The sequence below is a fragment of the Anopheles bellator genome, chromosome 1, assembly GCF_943735745.2.
Source record: "Anopheles bellator chromosome 1, idAnoBellAS_SP24_06.2, whole genome shotgun sequence".
NCBI lineage: Eukaryota > Metazoa > Arthropoda > Insecta > Diptera > Culicidae > Anopheles > Anopheles bellator.
Window position 1 is genome coordinate 56,696,002 of NC_071285.1, and position 21,938 is coordinate 56,717,939.

The 21,938-nt window shown below is 53.2% G+C and overlaps 1 protein-coding gene across 1 annotated transcript; it reads left to right on the forward strand.

The window, feature by feature from the left end:
* The first annotated feature begins 1,659 nt into the window (after positions 1-1,659).
* On the forward strand, positions 1,660-19,999 carry LOC131215940 (kinesin-like protein KIF13A). The gene is made up of 13 exons (XM_058210334.1): positions 1,660-1,730; positions 10,709-11,141; positions 11,868-15,300; positions 15,363-15,511; positions 16,949-16,999; positions 17,553-17,640; positions 17,725-17,814; positions 18,021-18,083; positions 18,269-18,781; positions 18,867-19,313; positions 19,388-19,524; positions 19,588-19,768; positions 19,842-19,999. The coding sequence occupies exons 1-13, from the start codon at positions 1,675-1,677 to the stop codon at positions 19,904-19,906; spliced, it is 5,706 nt and encodes a 1,901-aa protein (XP_058066317.1). The 5' UTR covers positions 1,660-1,674; the 3' UTR covers positions 19,907-19,999.
* Positions 20,000-21,938: the final 1,939 nt, after the last annotated feature.

Here is a 21,938-nt window from a genome sequence, read left to right on the forward strand (position 1 = left end):
CGCTCTCTCCTGGTTCGCTTATCCGGCTCGCTCGTGAATCGGCTTAGCCGCACTGTTCGCTCTCCTTCATTGTCCCGCGCGCTCCCCACATTGAACTGGAGCAAGTGCGCCCGCGAGAGTCATATCCTTTCTTCGGTAGCGGGAATCTCGTAACACGGGAGTTTATTATTGAATGATTCAGTGTCGGAATGCCGCATTTCTAGGAAAGGTTTCCGTTTTGCTTTTTTCTGCTCTATCGGTGGTGCATTTTCGGTGCCGAGGTCCGAGGTCCTCCCCTCTGTGTGTGTCCTGTGCGGCCGGTTGTTGTCCAAAGCAGAGCATATCATTTCGCCGAAAGGTGAAAGGTGTAAGGCATAAATTACATCCACAACCCCGTCGTCAAGCTGCTGCTGCTGCGGTGCGGTTTGCTGGCTTTGCCCTGTCAAAGGAAGAAAAAGGATTGCTTAGTGAAGTAACACTGCGAAACGCTCCACCTTGGTGCGCGACAAGTGTGTCGTCCGGATGTCGGTGGCCCAAGGAATCCTCCTTTGTGCACTTGCTCAGTGCATTGTTCTGCTTTCGAGTCTTCCCCCAAACGTTACCAAAGAAAAGGATTCGATGTGCGCGCGCGTGTGTTTGTGTTGCGTTACTTGCGGAGCATTGTGTGTCCTTCAAGAAATTTCAAGAAGAAAAGAAGGCTACGTCTTGAAGAACGAGTGCGCCCAAGTACGAGCAACAGAGTCCGGGCTCGCTTGTGTTCGTTTGCGAGTTTGCAATTTGATAAGCAGAGAGGGAGTGTAACTGCGTATCGCGCGGTGCCCTTTTTGTCAATTTAAAAAAGAAAATAATTGCTCATTGCTGTGTGTGCGACAGCGAAAATAATCGAATGTTGATGTTGAGTGGAAAAAATTCTGTTCGCGATCGGGTGCGGTTGCGCGCATGAAGAAGCTCGGCTTTTGAAAGTTTTTGTTATAAATTTGTTTATTTTATTTACATTATATTCGTAGCGTTTTTTATGGTGGTGTTTCATACTAGTGATTTACGATTCTGTGCGCTCGTGTCGACGGTGCTGGCTGACGGCAGGTTTCCTTCCACCCCGAACGGAACCTGAACGTCGCGCTTTAGCATCTAGTAACCAGTTTCTTCAACTTCCGGCCAACAAGCAGCAGCAAAATCGTACATCATGTCGGACAAAATCAGAGTAGCCGTGCGGGTGCGCCCGTTCAACCGACGAGGTAAGGATGAGTGTCCACTTAAAAGGGTAACATATTTATACGCGTAAAGTGGGAGATTTCTTGCTCCATTATCAATGACCACACACTGTGCGACTTTTTTCGAAGAAAGCAAAACGTTACTCATCCAACCATGTGTACCATACGCCACCAAAGAGAAAAAGAGAGCACAAAGAGTGTATTAAAGGAAATCGAAGTAACCGGTGTGTGCGTGGCTTTGACGTGACGATGAAATCATTAGTCAGCCTTTTTTTCAGTCACAGCGGATGAAGGATTAATATTCTAAACCCATCTTTAGCCCGCAGCGTTTCAATTTGAACTCCCTTTCTGTTGCCTACCATAAGTGCCCCGTGGTCCGTTTTATCACGTGCGGCTTTTTTACCATCCGTTTTGCATCGCATTCTCATTTTGCTGTTTTTCCCGTCTTTCAGAACTCGAACTCGCCACAGAAAACGTGATAGAAATGAATGGAACACAGACGATTTTGAAATATCCTGCCACATTAGATAAGATGGAAAGGTAAGCAGCCAACAACGCACCTCTTTTTTATCTACAACCACAGCAAAAAGAAAACCCGACGAAACTACCTATCTGACCCCGACACGACAAACGGAAGAGGGTAGAAACCAACTTCGTGTGGGGTAACTTTGCACCCAGCGATGTACGAAACCATAACTCGCTGTGGCCGGCCTCCGGGCGCCGGCCTACAACCACCGACCGAAGCATGAAAATGCTAACCAAGCGTGGGGGTCGCTCGTCGTAGCTTTCCAGTTTCGAGGTGAACGCCGTGGAAGTGAAGAAAACCTCCAACCGATCGAGAGAGAGAAAAAAAAAGGAAAAAGGAATAAAAATCCGTTTTTTGAGTGATTTCACTCTTATTTCAAGGGACGACGTCTCACGTCAACGTAAAATAATCTAAACTCACACTAATGCAGCACCCGTACAGAACGAGAAGCGTGCTACGGCAGGGACTACATAATCGGAAAAGGTCCCCAAAGGCTGGTGGCTTCGATACAACACCCACCGTACGGAAAAGCCGCCTCCCATTCTACGCGTACACCACCAGCCCAAGGTCGATGGTGAAATAGGGTATGCTAAACAGTCGCTTGTTGCCCGGACGAACCTTCCAGCGTCGTGTGGCCGGCGCTGATCAGTTGGTGGGGTGCGTGATGATGGGTGTGTGTGGCAAGAGCATAAAGTCCTTGCTCCCCCCGCTTTTGGAACCAAGAGGGGGTGGTAAACTGTGGCACAACATCACGACGAATGGCAGCGATGGCGGTGCCGAAAACCGAAATGAAAAGCTCTTCGGAACGGGAAGCGTGCTTGTAAAAAAGGGTTTTCCATTTTCATTGCTCCGATAGTTCCCCGCGGCGGGGCCCGCGACCCGTGATTGTGATCCTGGGGTCCTGTTGTTTGGTGTTTTTTTTAGCAGACCGCGTCCTCGTTTGCGGCTAGAAGCCGCGGCAACCGCGCACGCAGCAGAATGTGGTCGGCTCACTCTCCAATTTAAGTGACAGTGGGCTGAATTCAGAACAAGGGTCGTTGGGTTCTATTCTGCGCCTTTGCGGGGGGACACTCGCTGTGTACTCGTACAAGTGGCAAGTTTCAGGAGCAAAAAACTGTCGCTTCTTTGTCTCGTCGAAGAAAGTCCTTTTTCTTAAGGACTCCTCTTGCAAACGCACCGCAGGCTACGCTGATCGAAAAGCAGGAGCTACCCAAAGGAGTTGTTGTCACCCATTTTGTGTATGTGTTTGTCTTTCGCATTGATTTTTCGCATCGCAATGTGCCGTAGTAGGCCACCACCACTGAATGTAGACAGAAGTTTCCCTGGGACGAGGTTTATGTGTTTTTCGTTCCATTATCTCTGAGCGGTTGTGCCACCCGAAAGGAAGTCCTTGCGAAAGCGCTCCTTTCCGAAGGGGGGGTTGAGCAAAGTTTTGTTGATGGCCAGCGGAATTATCATTGTCATTGGAACGAATGACTCGTTGTTGGTCGGTGGCGCAGAGAGACTTGTCTGGCGGTGCAGCCTGCGGCGCCCGCCATGCTTGATGGGTTCACCTTCCCTCGGTGCGGAACGCGCAGTTTTGTGGCAATCGAAAATCGACCGTGACAGCGATGGGGGGCCGCCTCCGCCTGGTAACTGCCTGCACTGCTGCTTGGTGGCGGCGTTGGCTTTTCAGTACATTTCACGGCTGACGGCGACAGTCGTGTGTCTTCGCGTTGCGGCCCCCGAACCCCCTAGTAGTGAGCCCACCTAGTTCTCCGGTGCTGCACACCTTTCCCGTGAAGAGAGGGGCTCTTCAAGATAGACATTCACGTCCGCCGGTGGTACGCGCAGACGACGATGGAGGGGGAAGATGATGGCGAGGGCGGCGAGGAGGCGGATGTGAGCCATCGCCGCCTCCGCCGCCGCGGCAATCGCATCGGGAAGTGGATCACCGCTCTCGAGCTGCTGTTACGGCGCTGGGTTGCGGCGGTTTTCGCGCGGACACGGAACCGACTGACCCGTGGTGGCTCGGCGTTACCTTGGACCGAAAATAACGACGGCCATTTATTTCGGGTCGCATTTGGCCGCATACGGTGCTGGTGGCAACAGCAGCGGCGGCGGCGGCGACGGTGAGTCTAACGACGGGCGGGTGTCCGAGGTCTCCGGAGGGTGCGCCGAGGTAGCGCAATCAGAAACAGTGTCACTCTCGGCTCGGTTCGGTTAAGTAATCAAACTTCCTGCTCAGTTCTCACTAATCAATAATGGGTCGGCCCGCCCAGAGAGTGATCACACTCCGTTGATAAACCCATCAGGGACTGGACGAGCCAGACCCCCTTTGCTTTGTAAAACTGTTTCAAAAACGAAACCACCTTTTCGAAGCTTCTTGAATCAAAGCAATCGTCCCCTTAATTCGATGCATTTTTGGCTGACTTTTGGAGCCTTATTTCGTGTATTGGCCGTCTCTTGAGTCGCGTCCGTCAAAACTCTGCGGACTGAACGTCCTCAAAAATGTGGCCTTTCAATTTCGCTTTCATTTTGAATGGGTCCAGTACAGTAGTGTTGGGTATAAATGTGGCGTGTTAAATGAAGCGAACACGATGAATAATTCAGCGACGCAGTTCTTGCCAAAACATGGCGATGCTTAAAGGTGCTTTATTGTGTAAAAGGGGTCGCGCCAATTCGCGCAAGATTATTGCCATGTGCCGAAATGTAGCTACAATATTGGTTGGTTGTATGGTATTGATATTATAAGAACAGACGTAGTCGTATTAGGCACAAATGAGAGAATGGCACTGAGACTCAACCTCCTGAGACTCGAAACTTTCTTACCACACGCTGCATGCATAGGTCTTAAGGATGGCCAAACCGTCTTTTCCCCAAGCCTTTGGCCACCTTTTTATTGGGCCATTGTGAAAATGTTACAATTGCTGAAATGGGGATTGGGCGTTTCGCAAGTTTTCAGTCGGTGAAAAGCTTAGCTCAGTTATCGAACAAGATTGGCCAAACGCGAGAGTAGACAATCGAAACATCCACTTCCTACAATGCCGCCGTCTCATTTGTTACCACATCATCATTGCCACACAGCCAGGGCGGTGATGTTCCTTCAGCGTGTCGAGGCGCATCAAAAACGGCAACACGAAATTAGCACGATCATGAGACACGAACGGAGCTCATCACACAGTCCTCGTCCACCGGTGCGACATTACTCACCGCCTTATGCCGTGTGCGGTGAATGAAAAAAGGCGCAAAAAACAGACGACCGGCGCGCGCGCGACACACGTGATTTGAGCCCGGACAATATTCATGCGTTTTCCCGGTGGTTCGGGAAACTCTTTGCATAATATTAGTTTCCTGTGGCCAGAGGGAGGCGTACATCTTTCGCCTTTTGAATATTTCAATGGTCTCGCCCCACCCGACCGGTGCCGACGCGATGGCGCTTTTATTCGGATTGGCACAGTTCCCACATAAAAAGCAGCATAAGATGTGCGCACGTTTACGATATGGCGCTCCAGTGGTGGCTCCAGGAAATGGGTTGCTCATAATTCGCTGCCATAAAGTCTGGCGCACTCTGGCGTACGGGTGTCTGTTTTCCAATATCGGCCCGTCTGCCCGCTTGTCGGCACAATGGCCCCTTGGAAGGACCATTAAATCTATGCGCGATGGGCGGCGAGCATGGGAGAGAGACAGAGACGATAGAGGTTTATGTTGTTTCCGGTTTGTCACATCGTAGTCCCGTTTGCCAAATGTCCCCGAGGGAGAGAGTGCTGTTTGGGAAACGGCTTGGGAATCGCAAAAAGGACGTACGAATTTTCGTCCACCAATTTACCGTCCACCACCGGAGCAGCAGCGGACTTGATATGGCGTGTTGATGGTTGGGATGGGCCTTTCCGAACAAAAAGAAAATGGGAGGAAAATCAATTCCGATTCGCTTGTGTGCTGGGACTGGCTGGCTGGTGGTGGATCCGACCTAAAAGTGTCGAGTGGATCCGAAAAAGAGAAAATCGAAAATCCGGCCCACCACCGGGGGTGGTGTGTTACTCTTGTCTTAATTCAACCTCGACCAACGGTGCGCGCGATTTTCGGTCGGTCACGCCACGGGGCTGTGCGTGATGCACGGCAACACCACCGGACCGGTGCTCTAAGGCCCAGTTAGTTTTCCAAAACCACCGCTGCACACGGGTGTTATAAAAATTCAGATAAAAATTGATGCATTCCACTGGGGGATTGTGGCGGCCCGTCGAGCTTGGACAGCTCTTTCGCTTTAGCGTACCGTACCGGGTTTGTTTGCCGGTACCGGAGTTTTGTGCTCCAGTTTCTTATCACTTGGCCCGGCACGACGGCGGCAGGTGTCCACCTGAACCCGCGGGGCTTTCGATAGCGAGCCTTCACTTATGGCTTTTAGCATCAACAACCAAAACACCCGCTCTATTGGTGTTGAACGCCGCATCGACGGTGCAGTCGGCCAGAGGATGTGTCGGCGATGGACGTGTTTGGGTCACGCAAAGATAAGGGAGTGATAAAATTGGGGAACGGCAAATACGGGGAGTGACCCAGCGAGCAGCGTGTGTGGTGCATATCAGTGCCCCGCATAGTGCTGCACCTGGCCAGGCTGTGAATCAGGTTGTGATATAAGGCTGGGTTCCTTTTTCGTGACAGATACAAATGGGGATTTTGATCGGCAGTTTATTCCCTTGGCTTTATGAGCAAATCGGTCTCCGTCGCGATTTCACAGAAAGGAACAGTCCTTGCGAAACATTGTCTGGAAGTCCATTGATTTCTTTAATTCTTTGAGTTTGATTCTTTGTAGAAAATATACAAGGTAGCGAAGCCACGCCATCAAGCCTATTAGTCTTCCTGATTCCTGATTCTTGATTTGGATTGCTGCCTGAAAAAATGTTTAGGTCGTTGTCGACCGCCGTTAGAAAAGCCTGGTTTGGTCAGCAATTGCAAAGAACCTGAAGAGTTCGAACAAGTAGAAACAGCCCGTGCTGTATAAGGCCAGGTGACCAGCGGATGAGTTCGATGTTTCGGATAAATGGATGATACCCGAAAACGAGCAGCATACAGATTGGTTTCCTTCATCACACCTCTGAGACAAGAGGGACTGATAAAATGATGTCACCATTTCTTTGTCCGGTTTCTTCTAGTAACCTAGTACTGCCGCTGCATTTGAGGGGCACTATCGAAAACGACAACTTTTTGCTCGAACAAATGTGTAGCTCAATGGCGCAAAACATATTCCTAACATCCCACCGTAGGAGATAACATTATCGAAGAAAGAGGAGGCAACCTTTGCATCATCACTTCACCAGAGCGTATGCTAGCCGTCCGATCCCGTGTGCCCGGTCTTCTGGAGCAAACAGGTCAATTAGTGCTCCACATAGCGGAAGAGCACACAGTTCAACAGGTCGAACATATGGAACCCTCCCACGGGGGCCACTATCTAGCGTCTATGAGTAACCCGATTCCCGTGTTTTTTTTTCTATGACCCATCGCGCGGCACCGATGAGATCACCCCAGCACCCGACACAGGCACCGGTCACCGGGAATGGGTTGGTTTGGTTTTGCTGCCGAACCAGCACCAGCACCCGGCTTAATGGACCCGGCTCTTACATGTCCTTCCAATCGGCAGTAACCGGCAGCTTTATTGCCTCTGGGGGAGGTGTTGACCGTTCGTTGTGTGCGCTGTGAATTAGCTCATTACCCGTGCCGGGGATGAATCCTGGTGGCCTCCGGGGGCCTTTCTGTCCGCGTAACTAGTAATGTCCTCGCTGTTGGGGCAGGTTACGTTGGTCAAGAAACAATTCTGATGGGCAATAGAAACTAGTGTTAAAGCAAGTGAGATGTGGTGCTAACATTTTTGGTATGCAAATCACGGACAGAAACCGTGCCCGGGTGTATAATATTGTTTGGGTTTGGCAAATATGTTAATGTGCCGTCGAGTTCCTCTCGCTTCCGAATAACTAAACACACAACAGTCCCCGAATCAGTCGCAGTCGACCGTGTAATGGTCGCGCGCGTTAAGAAGGAAGTGTCTCTTCTGGAATGTGGTGGTAACTATTGTTTCAGGGTCGTCAACAAGTGTCGTCGTCGCGGTCTCTGTTGCTTCGCGCGCAGGTTGCGCAAAAGTTTTCCGACGAAACTTTTCCGACTTTCTTTCGGCCATTTCTCGGCGGCGGACGTGTGCGCGCGCGCTATTGTGTGTGCCGTTTTCTCTTTCCGCAAAAAATAAACGAAAGAATGTGCGGCTTTACAGACACACTCTGACTGGTGGGAAGATCGTCCAGATTTGATAACTAACCGGCCCCGGGGCCCTTACTCTACCATCTGTTGCCGCGCACGGCGGTGGCGGCAGGGGACTGGGGACGGCCGTTCCGTTATGGCTTCGGATCACGCCATTCCCCGGCGGCGGTGGACCTCTTCATTAGGAGCACTCCAATATCGGGCAGGACGAGCGCTGACTTTGAAATTAATTTGCACCCCACCCAAACAAAGTCACCCGAAAGTGTCGGGTGTTGGCGGGATTCTCGGGAAAGGATTTCGTACCGGTGCGGTGCTAAACTAATATTTTTAATTAGTATATTACCGTCACCACCCGCCACGGGTGTGATGCTCCGATTTTTTCCGTCGAAAAAAGAGGATTCGGAGCGCGTAACGAACGAAATACCACTGCCGCCAAACTGCCCACCGGGGACTCGTAAATACCTGACCGCCGGAAAACTTTTGGTTTGGGAAAACTGCGTGTGCGGAAATCGTGGAAGGAAGCGCACGGGCGCGGATATCCATAAATCTGTGGACTAGCGAGCATATAAAAGCGCGTGTGCCGCAGCCCCTGGCATTGATGAAGTGATTAGTACCGTCTTTTCGACGGCGGAATGCTTGGCCGAAAGTGACCGTGGCCACGCGCGCCGCGATCTTCTCGAACCGTGACACATAAATTACGACGAGCACCGCACGCGCGCGCGCTCTGCCTTCCCGATTCCCGAGGCAGCAAATCTTTGGTGGCTTTTCCCTCGAAAACTGCGCTGCGCTCTGATAGGCTATCGGCGGTCGTAAAGAAGATGGGTAATTTTTCTGCCGTGCCTCTCCACCGGCGCCGTTGTTTTTGGGGTTGGTTCCGTAGATGGGTAACTTTCAAAATCCTAAAATAATATTAAATGCAGACGAATTTTAAACAACGAGCGCGCAATCCGCCTACCACAGTCACCCTTCTGACGTCGAAGCCTTCCGAAGAAAAACGCGACTCAAAATGATGAATTTCGCCACAATCCGGCCATCGTCATGGACGTGGCAGCGAGCAAACTGTGAAGTACCTCACCTGATGAACCAGTTTAGTTCGATTACATGAAACGCGCACCGTGTGGTTGCTGTGCGGCCGCTCGCGCTGGGTCAGGATATTGACGCGCTCCGTCGTCGTCGTCGTCGTCGGGATGGAGATGCAACAGATGGCGATCCGGCGGCCGGCCCATGAAAATCGCAGCACGGTGCAGTTTGTGAATGGCTAATAACGCCACCCGATGACGGGTGTGGGTTGCATAAAACATCCGTTGCTGCTGCCCGGACTCAGATGTTCGCAGGGCCAGTGGCGGCACTGGGCGGCCACCACACTCTGTCTCTCTCGAACACTCTCTCCAACGGCCACCGCAGAAGGAAAACCCGGCTGAGCCTCGGCTGCGATCATGGTGCCGCGATTTTCTTTCGGCACGCGCACGTAATCGGTGGCACTGGCCCAACGTGCCTGCCCGGCGGCCGCGGGGTGCTTCAATAAAAAAACAAATGGAGCGGTGGCGCAATTATTCAACGCGCAACAATAAGAAACCTCCGCGTGGTGTGTTGTTGGCCACCGGGGGGTACCGACAAGAAGGCTCGCCTCGCGCCACAGTTACGTAGCGCCTCAATGCCACAACACCGCTGGTCCAAGACGCGGGCCTTGGTCGGGTACCACTCCAAAAAGATCCTTTTGAATGCGATTCTCTTAGCGGATTTTAGCGAAAGTTAAGCAGAACAAGGCTGGCTCGCGAACAAGTCTCGAGAATATTTTCGTAATTATTGCATCATCTTCGTGTGCTGCACCTTGGTACACACATAACTGGATGGCCGATTCCGGGCCCGTTTGGATGGAGGACTCTTGTTAGGTTAAAGACGAGGACGGCGACGACTAGGGTTAGCCACACCGTTCGAAGCTTGCTGTGTCTTCGGTTGCAATCGGCAGCAGGATTTGCTAGTCAACTTTGACAGGCCTAAAGAGCAAACGAAAAAGAAACCCAAGCAGCCATTGGCGAGAAGAGAGCTTCAAGGAGCGCTCGTAAAGTGTAGTCACGGAATGACGGCGTTGTTTTCGTATTTAAGTTTCTGGTCCTCTCCACCAGAAGGGCGAACGGTGTTCTGAGTGAATTTGTGTCCCCGGCACCACCACCATCTTCGTGTGGACATCCGGTCGGTCCGCTGTGAAACAGTCGCGTTCCGCATTTAGGGAAACATTACCCGAAGCTCTTCTGGGGTGCCCATAAAATGGGCCCCGAGCGCGTGTAGAGAGAGCTTTTGATGGTAATGGAAAAGGATTACAGCGGATGACACGGAGGACCGTGGAACCAACTGGAGAGTAGTTCGTTAGTCTGCAGGCTCCGGGGATGGCTGGCAGGGTGTGAGAGTACTACCTTACCCTCGAGGCTCTCGTTAGCGCTCGAGTAATCTTCCCGGATGCAAAATTCAGTCGAAAAACCCTGGCGTTGTCAACATTCGCCATTCGCGCACGGCCCATTCTCCACCATGACGTGGACCATAATTTGATGACGGTGTGTCGCCGTCGTTAATGGTTGCCATTGTCGGTTACAAGTAGCAGCGGCAAGCATATAGTCGGATGGCGTGTCCTCCGTGAGGCACTGACTACTGATAATATACACATTACGGACTAGTGAGACAGCAAAAAAACTCCTCTCGCTTGCTGCGCTAATGGCCGCACGGTATAATTATGATTCATTTCGTTTTTTTTTCCTTTCGTCTGTTCCAGAAAACCGCCCAAAAATTTCGCCTTCGACCACTGCTTCTACTCGACCGATGCCGGCGCGCCGCACTTTGCCTCACAGGAGCTGGTCTTCGACAATGTGGGCCGCGACATTCTGGAGAACGCGTTCCAGGGCTACAACGCGTGCATCTTCGCGTACGGTCAGACCGGCTCCGGCAAGTCGTACACGATGATGGGCAACCAGGACAACAAGGGCATCATCCCGCGGCTGTGCGACGAGCTGTTCGCGTCGATCGCGGCCAAGCAGACGGACGAGCTGACGTACAAGGTGGAGGTGTCGTACATGGAGATCTACAACGAGAAGGTGCACGATCTGCTCGATCCGACCACCAGCAAGCAGTCGCTGAAAGTGCGCGAACACAACGTGCTCGGCCCGTACGTGGACGGGCTGTCCCAGCTGGCCGTTACATCGTTCATGGTACGCAACCGCGTGGGTTTAGTCGATGAGGCCAGTCGATAATGTGGACAATCCCGTATCGCTTCGGAGAAGCGCCCGCATAATGACGACGACATAATTCTGAATAGGTTCCGGCCTTTGTCCAGAGACACTGTGGCGACGATGGTGCTGCACCACTGGGGTGCGCCGATGCACCATTTTTGGCACCGGAAATCCCATACGGGACCACTTTCCTTGGTTTGGTTATAAATAGTAGCTCTCGCGCCCGTGGCACACGGATCGGAAGTGATTGTTTGGACGATTTATTGGCTTCAGCGGTGCTGAAACGGATTAGGTTAGGTTAGGGCAAAGACGATACACAGCATTAGGGACACGAGCCAGAAGGGAAAACAGCTGTACTATTCCGTCCGTTCCGTATCGAACACGGCCACTGCAACGGTTGCAGGGACCACGATACTCATGATATCGGCATAGATAGAGGCGCCTCGTTCGATAAGACGCGCGCACGATACGCGTTGAACTGCTTTGGGGAAGGATTAATGGCCTGGTACAAGCAGCGCACCGCTTTTTTTGGCACCGCTTTATCTCCGGACGGTGATCCTTTCGGAGCAGCGTGCATGCATCTGGGAATACGAAGGGCGCAACCCACCGGGGGCATAAATATTTAATGCGAACGCATGTTTCCGCACGCGATCCGAAACCAGGAATGTGATTTATGCAGCCCCTTCTTCTTTCTCTCCCAAACAGGACATTGACAACCTGATGGCCGAGGGCAACAAATCACGCACGGTGGCGGCAACGAACATGAACTCGGAGTCTTCCCGCTCGCACGCGGTCTTCACGGTGGTGCTAACGCAAACCCTGATCGATACGCTGTCCGGGGTGACGGGCGAGAAGGTGTCGCGCGTGTCGCTGGTCGATCTGGCGGGCAGCGAGCGCGCGGTCAAGACGGGCGCCGTCGGTGATCGGCTGAAGGAGGGCTCGAACATTAACAAAAGTCTCACGACGCTCGGGCTGGTGATATCGAAGTTGGCCGACCAGACGGGCGGCGGCAAGAACAAGGACAAGTTCGTGCCGTACCGCGACTCGGTGCTGACGTGGCTGCTGAAGGACAATCTTGGCGGAAACTCGCGCACGGTGATGCTGGCCACGTTGTCACCGGCGGCCGACAACTACGAGGAAACGCTGTCGACGCTGCGGTACGCTGACCGGGCGAAGCGCATCGTTAACCACGCCGTGGTGAATGAAGACCCGAACGCGCGCATCATCCGCGAGCTGCGCAAGGAGGTGGAAACGTTGCGCGAGATGCTGAAGCACGCGACCGGCAGCAACCCGCTCGGCGACATGAAGCGGGTCGACATCCACGACAAGATCGCGGAGAGCGAAAATCTGATGAAGCAGATCTCGCAGACCTGGGAGGAGAAGCTGGAGAAGACGGAACAGATCCAGAGCGAGCGGCAGCAGGCGCTGGAGAAGATGGGCATCAGCGTGCAGGACAGTGGCATCAAGGTGGAGAAGAACAAGTACTATCTGGTCAACCTGAATGCCGATCCGTCGCTGAACGAGCTGCTGGTGTACTATCTGAAGGAGCAGACGCTCATCGGGGGCCGCGGTGCCAACGGGAGCCAGCAGCCGGACATTCAGCTGCTCGGACTCGGCATCCAGCCCGAGCACTGTCTGATCACGATTGAGGACGGCGAACTGTACATGGCACCGATCGCCGAGAGTGCGCGCTGCTTCGTGAATGGATCGATTGTGTCGGACAAAACGGCGCTCCACCATGGCGACCGCATCCTGTGGGGTAACCATCACTTCTTCCGCGTGAACTGTCCAAAGTCAGCCGCCAACAGTGCGGCCGTCGGGGCTTCGGAACCGCAGACGCCGGCCCAGCATCTTGATTACTACTACGCCCAGGAGGAGCTGATGCAGAACGAGTTCAGCAACAATCCGATCCAGGCGGCCATCTCGCGGCTCGAGAAGCAGCACGAGGAGGACAAGCAGGTGGCGCTGGAGAAGCAGCGGCAGGAGTACGAGAAACAGTTCCAGCAGCTGCGTAACATCCTGTCGCCGACGACTCCGTACGCCCCGTACGCACCATACGATCCGTTCCGGCTGGGGAAACTTCCACCGAACACGCCGAACGCGCAGCTACGGGTGGAAAAGTGGGCTCAGGAGCGGGACGAGATGTTCAAACGCTCGCTCGGCCAGCTCAAGACGGACATTGTGCGGGCCAATGCGCTGGTGCAGGAAGCGAACGTGCTGGCGGAAGAGATGGACAAGCAGACCAAGTTCAGCGTGACGCTGCAGATTCCGCCGGCCAACTTGAGCCCGAACCGGAAGCGCGGCGCGTTCGTCAGCGAACCGGCCATCCTGGTGCGGCGCATGAACTCGGGCAGCCAGATCTGGAGCATGGAGAAGCTGGAGAACAAGCTGATCGATATGCGCGACATGTACCAGGAGTACAAGGAGCGCAACTGTGCCGCGATGGCGGCGGCGGAGGAGGCGGCCAACAAAACGGCGGCCAAGTCCGATCCGTTCTACGAGTCGCAGGAGAACCACAATCTGATCGGGGTGGCCAACGTGTTCCTTGAGGTGCTGTTCCACGACGTGAAGCTCGACTACCACACGCCCATCATCAGCCAGCAGGGCGAGGTGGCCGGCCGGCTGCAGGTGGAGATCAGCCGGGTGGCGGGTCAGTTCCCGCAGGACCGCATGTGCGAGTCGGCCTCCTCGGAGAGCTCGGCCTCGGACAGTCACGAGGATGAGGACGCGGGTGAAACGCCGCCGGGAGGCAGCAATCAGATCACGTGCCGGATCAGCGTGAAACAGGCGTCCGGGTTGCCTCTATACCTGTCGAACTTTGTGTTCTGCCAGTACTCGTTCTGGAACCACGACGTGTCGGTGGTGCCGGCCACGAACCAGGAGGTGGCGGGCCACAACCAGAACATCACGTTCAAGTTCGACCACGACGCCGATTACGTGGTCACGATGAACGAAGAGTTCCTTGAGCACTGCACCGACGGGGCGCTCTCGATCGAGGTGTGGGGCCATCGGTCGGTCGGCTTCTCGCGCATGAAGGACTGGGAGGTGGAGCAGCAGCAGGCAAAGGCGCGCTCGCTGGCCGACCGGTGGGCGGAATTGTCGCGCAAGATCGAGCTGTGGGTCGAGATCCACGAGCTGAACGACAATGGCGATTGGGCTCCGGTCGAAGTGCAGTGCGCCCGGGACATGCTGACCGGCGGGGTGTACCAGTTGCGGCAAGGTTTCCAGCGGCGGGTGATGGTGCGCGTGAAGCCGGTCCAAAACTCGGGCACCCTGCCCATCATCTGCCAGTCGATCATCAACGTGTCGATGGGCTGCGTGACGGTGCGCTCGAAGCTCCAGAAACCGATGGACTCGTACCAGGAGGAGGACCTCACGGTGCTGCGGGACAAGTGGAGCGAAGCGTTGGGCCGCCGGCGCCAGTACCTGGACGCGCAGATCCAGCGTCTTATCAACAAGGACGACAAGACGGAGCAGGAAAAGGAACGCGAACAGAGCTTGGTCAATCAGTGGGTGTCGCTGACCGAGGAGCGTAACGCGGTACTGGTTCCGGCACCCGGCTCCGGCATTCCGGGGGCACCGGCTTCGTGGGATCCACCGGTCGGCATGGAACCGCACGTGCCGGTCCTGTTTCTCGATCTCAACGCGGACGACCTGTCGACGCAGGCCTCGAACGACGAGGTGCCGCTGGCCGGGCTGAACTCCATCTTGCCAAAGGAGCACGGTAACAAGTTCTACAACCTGCAGCTAATCCAGCACCAGGACAAGGACATTTGCGCCATCTGCAGCTGGGACTCGTCGATACACGACTGTGCGGCGCTGAACCGCACGACCGAGGCGAACGAGCGTGTCTATCTGATCCTCAAAACCACGGTGCGGCTGTCGCATCCCGCCCCGATGGATCTGGTGCTCCGGAAGCGACTCGCGCTCAACATCTACAAGCGGCAGAGCTTCACGGATCGGCTTAAAAAGTTGCGCATCGGGAGGCCCGAAGCCCTGTCCCTTCAGTCCGGCGTCACCTACGAGGTGGTGTCGAACATTCCGAAGGCCTCCGAGGAGCTGGAAGACCGCGAATCGCTCGCCCAGATTGCGGCCACTGGCGAGGACTGTTCGGCTAGCGATGGCGAAACGTACATCGGTAAGCGACCGCCGTTAACTTCCTTTTCGTTTTGCGTCTAACAATTTTGTGTTTCGTTGTAGAAAAATACACCAAAGGAGTGTCGGCGGTGGAAAGCATCCTAACGCTGGACCGCCTGCGCCAGAGCGTGGCTGTGAAGGAACTCGAGCAAGTGCGGGGACCGCAAGCGCTGTCGATGCGCAAGACGGCCAGCGTGCCAAACTTCTCGCAGGTACGCCTAGGCCAGAGAGAACAACCGTTTGACACGCGCCAGTGCCCCAACCTGCCAGCCAGCGTGCTGCTTTTCTCCGATCTCCTCGTTTTGTACAGCACAACACACACTACTCTGGGCCCTGGGATCTTGTTTTTTGTTGTTGTGCTATGTGTGCTGTGGCCACCGCTGCATAAAGTTTGTCAATGCGCTGCGCTGCTGCTATGTGTTTTGCTTTTCCGCCCTGGGTTTATGTGACACAACGGCGCGAAGGTTCGGCGATGGAACCGTTGTGGTGGCACTTTGAACCGGAACTTGCGCGAAACTGACTTCGGGTTACAGGAGGCACCGTCGACATATGTTTGCGCAATCTTTCTCACCTCGAGTATCATCGCTCAACTACCATCTCGCCCTGTGCTGCTGCTGCTGCTGCACTTGCATTGCCGCTATTTGAACCCTGGTTTATTTACTACGCTATTCGAAGATGCTGGTTTCCTTTTTTCCGTTTTGCCACCACTACCTGCAATCGATCTGTTGGTCCTACGCTATCATTCTCTCTCATTCTCTCCCCGTCCATAACTTGATCCTTTCCCGAGATCGGGATCGATCAACTTATTTTCAACTCTGCAACAACTGGTGACTAAAACCCTTCAGCGCCAAACATGGCATGGTTGCCAAAATTGCGAACAAACATCAGACTTGATGCGCTATTACTAGCCATCCAGCCTTGCTCTCTGTTCCGATCCGTTTCCTTGTATTCTTTCCCTACCCGACACCCGGAAAACGATCGAATGTGTGATCTGTTACTTTCTTCTAACGATCCTCTTTCTCTCTTCTCTCTCTCTTCTCTCTCTCTCTTCTCTCTCTCTCTTCTCTCTCTTCTCTCTCTTCTCTCTCTCTTCTCTCTCTCTTCTCTCTCTTCTCTCTCTCTTTCGCCTGTATCTTTCTAAACAAATTAAACTGCTCGCTTTGCTCGATAACACGCAACAAATCACACTCTTGTGGTTGTGCGCTGTGCCGCTGTGATTGTTTCTGCGCCAACCTTGCTCTCTGCAAATGATTTATTTCATTTTCCATCGCACAAACTCGCGCACTGCTACAAAATTCGATCGTGCACTGCTCTTGCCGCGCATATAATGCTAACTTTGTTTATATTCACGCTCAAATCCATTCTGTGTGCAATCCAATCCGACACCATCACCACCGACCATGCGCGCTCTCCGTGGCTACAATTTGTACAAAATGTCCTTCGTCGCCGCCGCCGTCGCTGCCACCGTCACCGCTACCGCTGCCACTACTGCCGTATGCACGCACTCCTCTCGTGTCGCTTATGAACAAACACACATCTTGTGGCTGCGACCCCACAATTCGACCCCGTCGACCTCACGCGATCCGCGCGGATTCGGTATGCGTTTTCAAAATTTAAAAATCGCTTAAACTTAAAACGCCCCAAAAAAGGCCGTAAAAGATGCCAGGGAGTTGAGTGCGAGTCTCACCACCTCGATGACAGTAAGTAGAGCGCAGTTAGTAGTGCCAGTGTTCGCTTGACGGGTTTTTGTTCTTCTCCGTTTTTGATTGTGTGTGCCTCTCTCTTTACTATCTGTGGCTGTGTTTGTTTTTAGATGCATTTTGTTCTTTTGTTCTATTGCTTTTCTGTTCTCTTCTTCCTTGTTTTGGGCTTACCCCGTTTTGTTTTCTAACTAGAAGCTCTTTTTGTTTTTATTGGAGTTTCATAACGCGCGTTGGACGATCAGAGCTTGCCTTATAAAGACTAAAGAACGATGAACCCCGAGGCGTACGATCGTGTTCGATTTTATAACAAAGTTCTCCCCGTTCGGGGTGAGCCCGTTTTGGGTCACCGGTTGTGTAGCTGTAAAAGGTTGTGGTGTGTACTCTTAAAGAGCGCCGAAACCCCACTACGCGGATGAATGTCGTTGTCGTTGTGTTGAAGTAGAACGTAACGGAAAGGATCGAATCCAAGTCGTGTAGCTGTAAGGTTCCCAACGGTCCTCGTATTGATCGCCCCTCCCGGCCCTTCTGCTGTGTCTCTCTGTATTTACAGATGAGATTCTTCGACGCTTCGTTCGAGTCGCTGCTCAGCATTGGACGCTCGGAATCGTACGCCGACCTCAAGATGGGTCTGAATGCCGGTGAGTGACACGCACTTGCTTTCGGTCCAGCATGTTAGTAACGAACGATTCTCGGCTTTTGTTTTGTCCTCCCCTTTCCGATAGCTCAAAGCACTCGCGAGACCGCGACCAGCCGACAAAAGTTGAAGAACAACAACAACGGCGAGGAAGGCTCAAGCTCGACCTATGGCATCGGTAGGTACCAAATCATCATCATACCTCCTTAGCGATGGTTTCGCACGTGATCACGTGTCTTGCGTCAGAAAGATCACTTGTGATGTACTATCGTCGTGCCCACCTCCCCCGTGTGTGACTTTATTATCTTACGTCTGCTAACCTTCTGTCTGACCACGTTGAACCCCCCGTTTCACGCGCACACTCACTCGGACTCGGACGTGCAGCTCGACCCACATTCCTCAATCTTAACATTAATCTCAATTCTCTGCGACTGCAGCCAACTAAACGTATGTAGCGTACAATCTGATGTACCGCATTGTGTTCTCTGTGTGTATTTCCGTATGTTTCATTTTTCTTTCGTTTGTTCGTTAAGCTACATAATTTCGATGGTATTTTCATTCAGTTCGGTTGGCCCTGCTTCATTTTGTGCGCCCGTGTCCATTAATATGTTCCCTCTCTTCGCATTCCACAGCGTCCCCAGCTGCTAGCAAGTTGGCCCAACGGATGACTACCCTCCACGAGGAGCCGCTGATCAAACAGATCTGCTACGAGGAGGAGGGCGAAGATCGGTTCAGTGAGCCCGAGTACGCCGATTACACCGATTTCTACGAGCAGCCGATGGGCAAAAAGTCATCGCTGTCGAAAATGAAGTCTTCGTACACCGTGGAGTCGTTTATCGACATCGATAAGCGTGGTGGTGGTGGTGGCGGCGGCCACTCGATGGCAGGCGTCGATACAATCAACTCGGTGGTGGGCGGCGGACCAGCAGAAAGCGCTAAGATGGTGTCCTCGGCGCCAGTGTCCGGTGGCAGTAGCGGCAGCGCCGGCGGCAACAGTGTGAGCAAATACCAAACCATTGGCCATATGACGCCCAGTATGAGCTCCTCGACGTCGAGCGGCTACGTTTCGCAAGCGGTGTCGTGCAGCAACCTCACCAACGACGATACTTATTCCATCCGTTCGCTTAGTGTCGGAGAAACTCCCGGTAAGGGTCGCCCCAAACCGCGGCCGGCTGTTTGTAGCTCACGTGTGTCACGTGTCCTCTTTACCGCCTTTTTGCATTTCCTTAGAAACCATGTCACCGTCCAACCGAATGCAAGAGCCAAATGCACCGAGCTGCGGTGGTACTGTTGCCAAATCAAGGGACGAGTCAAGTCCATCCACCTCAATGATCGTTGCCGCGGCCGACGGAACGGAAGTACCTCCCGCGTACAGCAGCGCCAGTCTCAACTGCGGATTTCCGAAGCGTGTCAATCCGTTTCTGAAGGATGGGAACTATGAGACCTTCGACGACGATGCCGATGACGACGGCAGAGCTAGTGGCGAGACAAACGGTGCGAATGGTGTGAACCTGCCCCAACAGCAGCAGCAGCAACCGCACGAAGACGACGAGGGTTTGGAAGTGGACCGAGAGTTGACCAGCCCGATGAACGATTCCACTCATCAGCAGCTGGATGAAAGTGACGAGGGTGCGCCAGACCAGAGTGCGGTGACATCGATCAAACAGTCAGAAGGAGGTAAGAATAAACGCCCAACGGTCACACTCAATACGATATGATCACCCCTGTGTGCGTTTTGTTGCGCGTTGCAGTGATGGAAAGCAGCTTCTCCTCGACACCGGGCAAGCAGGAGCTCATTCCGGATTGGGTGGTGGTTGGGGAATCCGTGCTGATAAGACCCTACAACACGAGCGGTGTGATCGCTTACGTTGGCAGCACTCACTTCCAGGTAATGCGAACGCGATCGACAACCCATTATATGATGCTTACTGATTGCGCTTGGCTTTTGCAGAGTGGCACGTGGATTGGAGTGGAACTGGACACGCCAACCGGGAAGAACGATGGCACGGTGCAAAACATACAGTACTTCGAGTGCCGCCCGAAGCACGGCATATTTGTGCGCGGCGATAAGCTAATCCTCGACAAGCGCGGCCGGGCTATGCGCGAGCTGAAGAAAGCCGAGAAGATGAAAGGTGCGTTTGGTTGATGATTTGTATATTGTTTTCCGGCCATTGGTGTCCTCACTCTTAATTTCTCTTTCACCAGCTGAACTGACCAAGGGTGGTAAGGTGACTGGCGGCGTGGTGTCCGCGAATGGTCCGCGCAAATGATACACGTTCAATCGTGGCCTCAGCACAGTACAGTGTCCGCTGAGGCCGTTTACTGGTCGCAAACGGTTCGTACCCAAGTCAGCCTCTGTGGCCACGTTTCACCGTGCTAAGTAGGAAGCATGGGGCGGGCCCGTCACAACGATAAACCAGCCATCGGATTCATTAGTGGAGCGGACCGCCTGCATCGGTCTGCATTTGCGTGTACATTTCCCGAACCACCCCGAGCCAGAGCGAGAGAACAGTGTACCTACAACGCGCTGTGTGATGGCACAAAATCGCGAACCATAAGCCAACCGACGACCATCATTGGAAAATCATGATTCAGAATCATGCACGATTTTTAATTTCGACGTTTCGCGGCTTCCTAGCAATGCGTAGATATATGGACGATAGTGTGATGCTTCGTAGGACAAAATGGGCATTAGGACGCGCACACTCGGCTCTTAGCGAGCCCCCTTCTATTAGAGGTCCAGAGACACACAACTACACGGTGCAATAGATAGTGATTGCGAGCTCCTCTCTCCGATACTTAGTCTAACATTCATGTAGTTGCCATCGCCGTCGACGTCGACGTTGGTTCGTCAGTTGGGGACGTATAGTGAGTCACACCACTTTAATCCAAAGCAATGCTACCGGTAGCCGGTGTATCCAGAGGCATCATTAAAAGGACCTAGAATAGAGCAAGTCAGACAAACATACACGCGAACACAAAGTATCCTCTTTGAGAGCAGCCGATCAGATAGCGATAGTGATAGCAAGACGGAGAGAACGAAGTAACGGCGAGAGTAGGCCCGAAGATCGTGCATTCGGATGTTTCGGATGGTGCGTTCGGCACGTCGAGAGGAAATTTATGCTCAACTCATATCCGTACAAGCCGTTCCACAGTCCGTCTGCAGGAAGATGCAACCGTTTGCTTTCCATCTTCGTGTCCCCACGACGCCGTCTGCTTCTTTAGGGGTGCGTGTCGTCACCCGATTCGAATCCGATTCCATCCCACTTTCCGATAGAACTTGGTGAACGCGTTTCGAGTGGCCACAGGCCATTTTTGTCCGTTCAATGTTTGTGAAACCTTTACCGCGGTGGTACCGCACGGTTTTCTGAGATTATATCGAGAGCACCCGGAGTAGAGCGCGGGGGGTCAGTATTATGATGTATCAAAAATTAACAATTACGCTTCATCAGAACAACCGTAGAGGTAGGTGGGCACAGCTGGGAGGCCAAACCGAATGCGCGTACCCTTGTCCGTTCCGCGTTGGTTCCGTGGAAACCAGTCAGTCCATTATTGTGCAATGTGCCGCGTGTACAACTCGCGATGGGTGAAAAGAGTTAGAAAGATATCTCCAGACGTCCTCGAAAACAGAAAACCGTGCCCATTTATAGAGCCGAATTCCATCCATGTATTCCGAATACGCGCGTGCGAAGAAGAGACGGTACCAACCTGGACATCGAAATCGAATCGAATTATGCATGCTTCGGTGGCTAAGGAGGTACCGGCGCGTACTTAGCTCAACCGGAAGCAGCATAACATGCGTAACACGCGGGGCCGAATGATTTCCTGTAAACCATTCCAAGCCCCCCCCGCTGAGGTGGGCTTTGAGTGCTGCCCCCCAAAGGCACACCCAAAGCGCCCAAATGCTGCTGCTACTGCGCTGCTCACTGTCTCTTCTTCGCGTGCGCGTGCGCCGTTTGTTAACGGATGGCGTTATCGCAAAATCGAAACTGTGGTTCGAGATTCCTCTCTTAGGCGATCGATCGTAGTGGTAGTGTAAAACTTAGTAACCATTGAAAAGCACACCATTTATAACAGATTTCAACTGTCTCAGCCAATCTCTCGATATCGCCACGCACTTAGAGAGCTAGTATCCGACGAACGCCGAACGGAAATAGTTTACCAGCCCCCCGCCCCGGGGTGGTGGTAGTAGGTAGAGTACATTAGCGAGGAAAGCCAGCATGTGATTTCTGATTCCAATATTTTACACTTTTCATGGGTTTTGTCTGGTGGGATTCCCACCAGTAGCAGTGTAGTAGGATT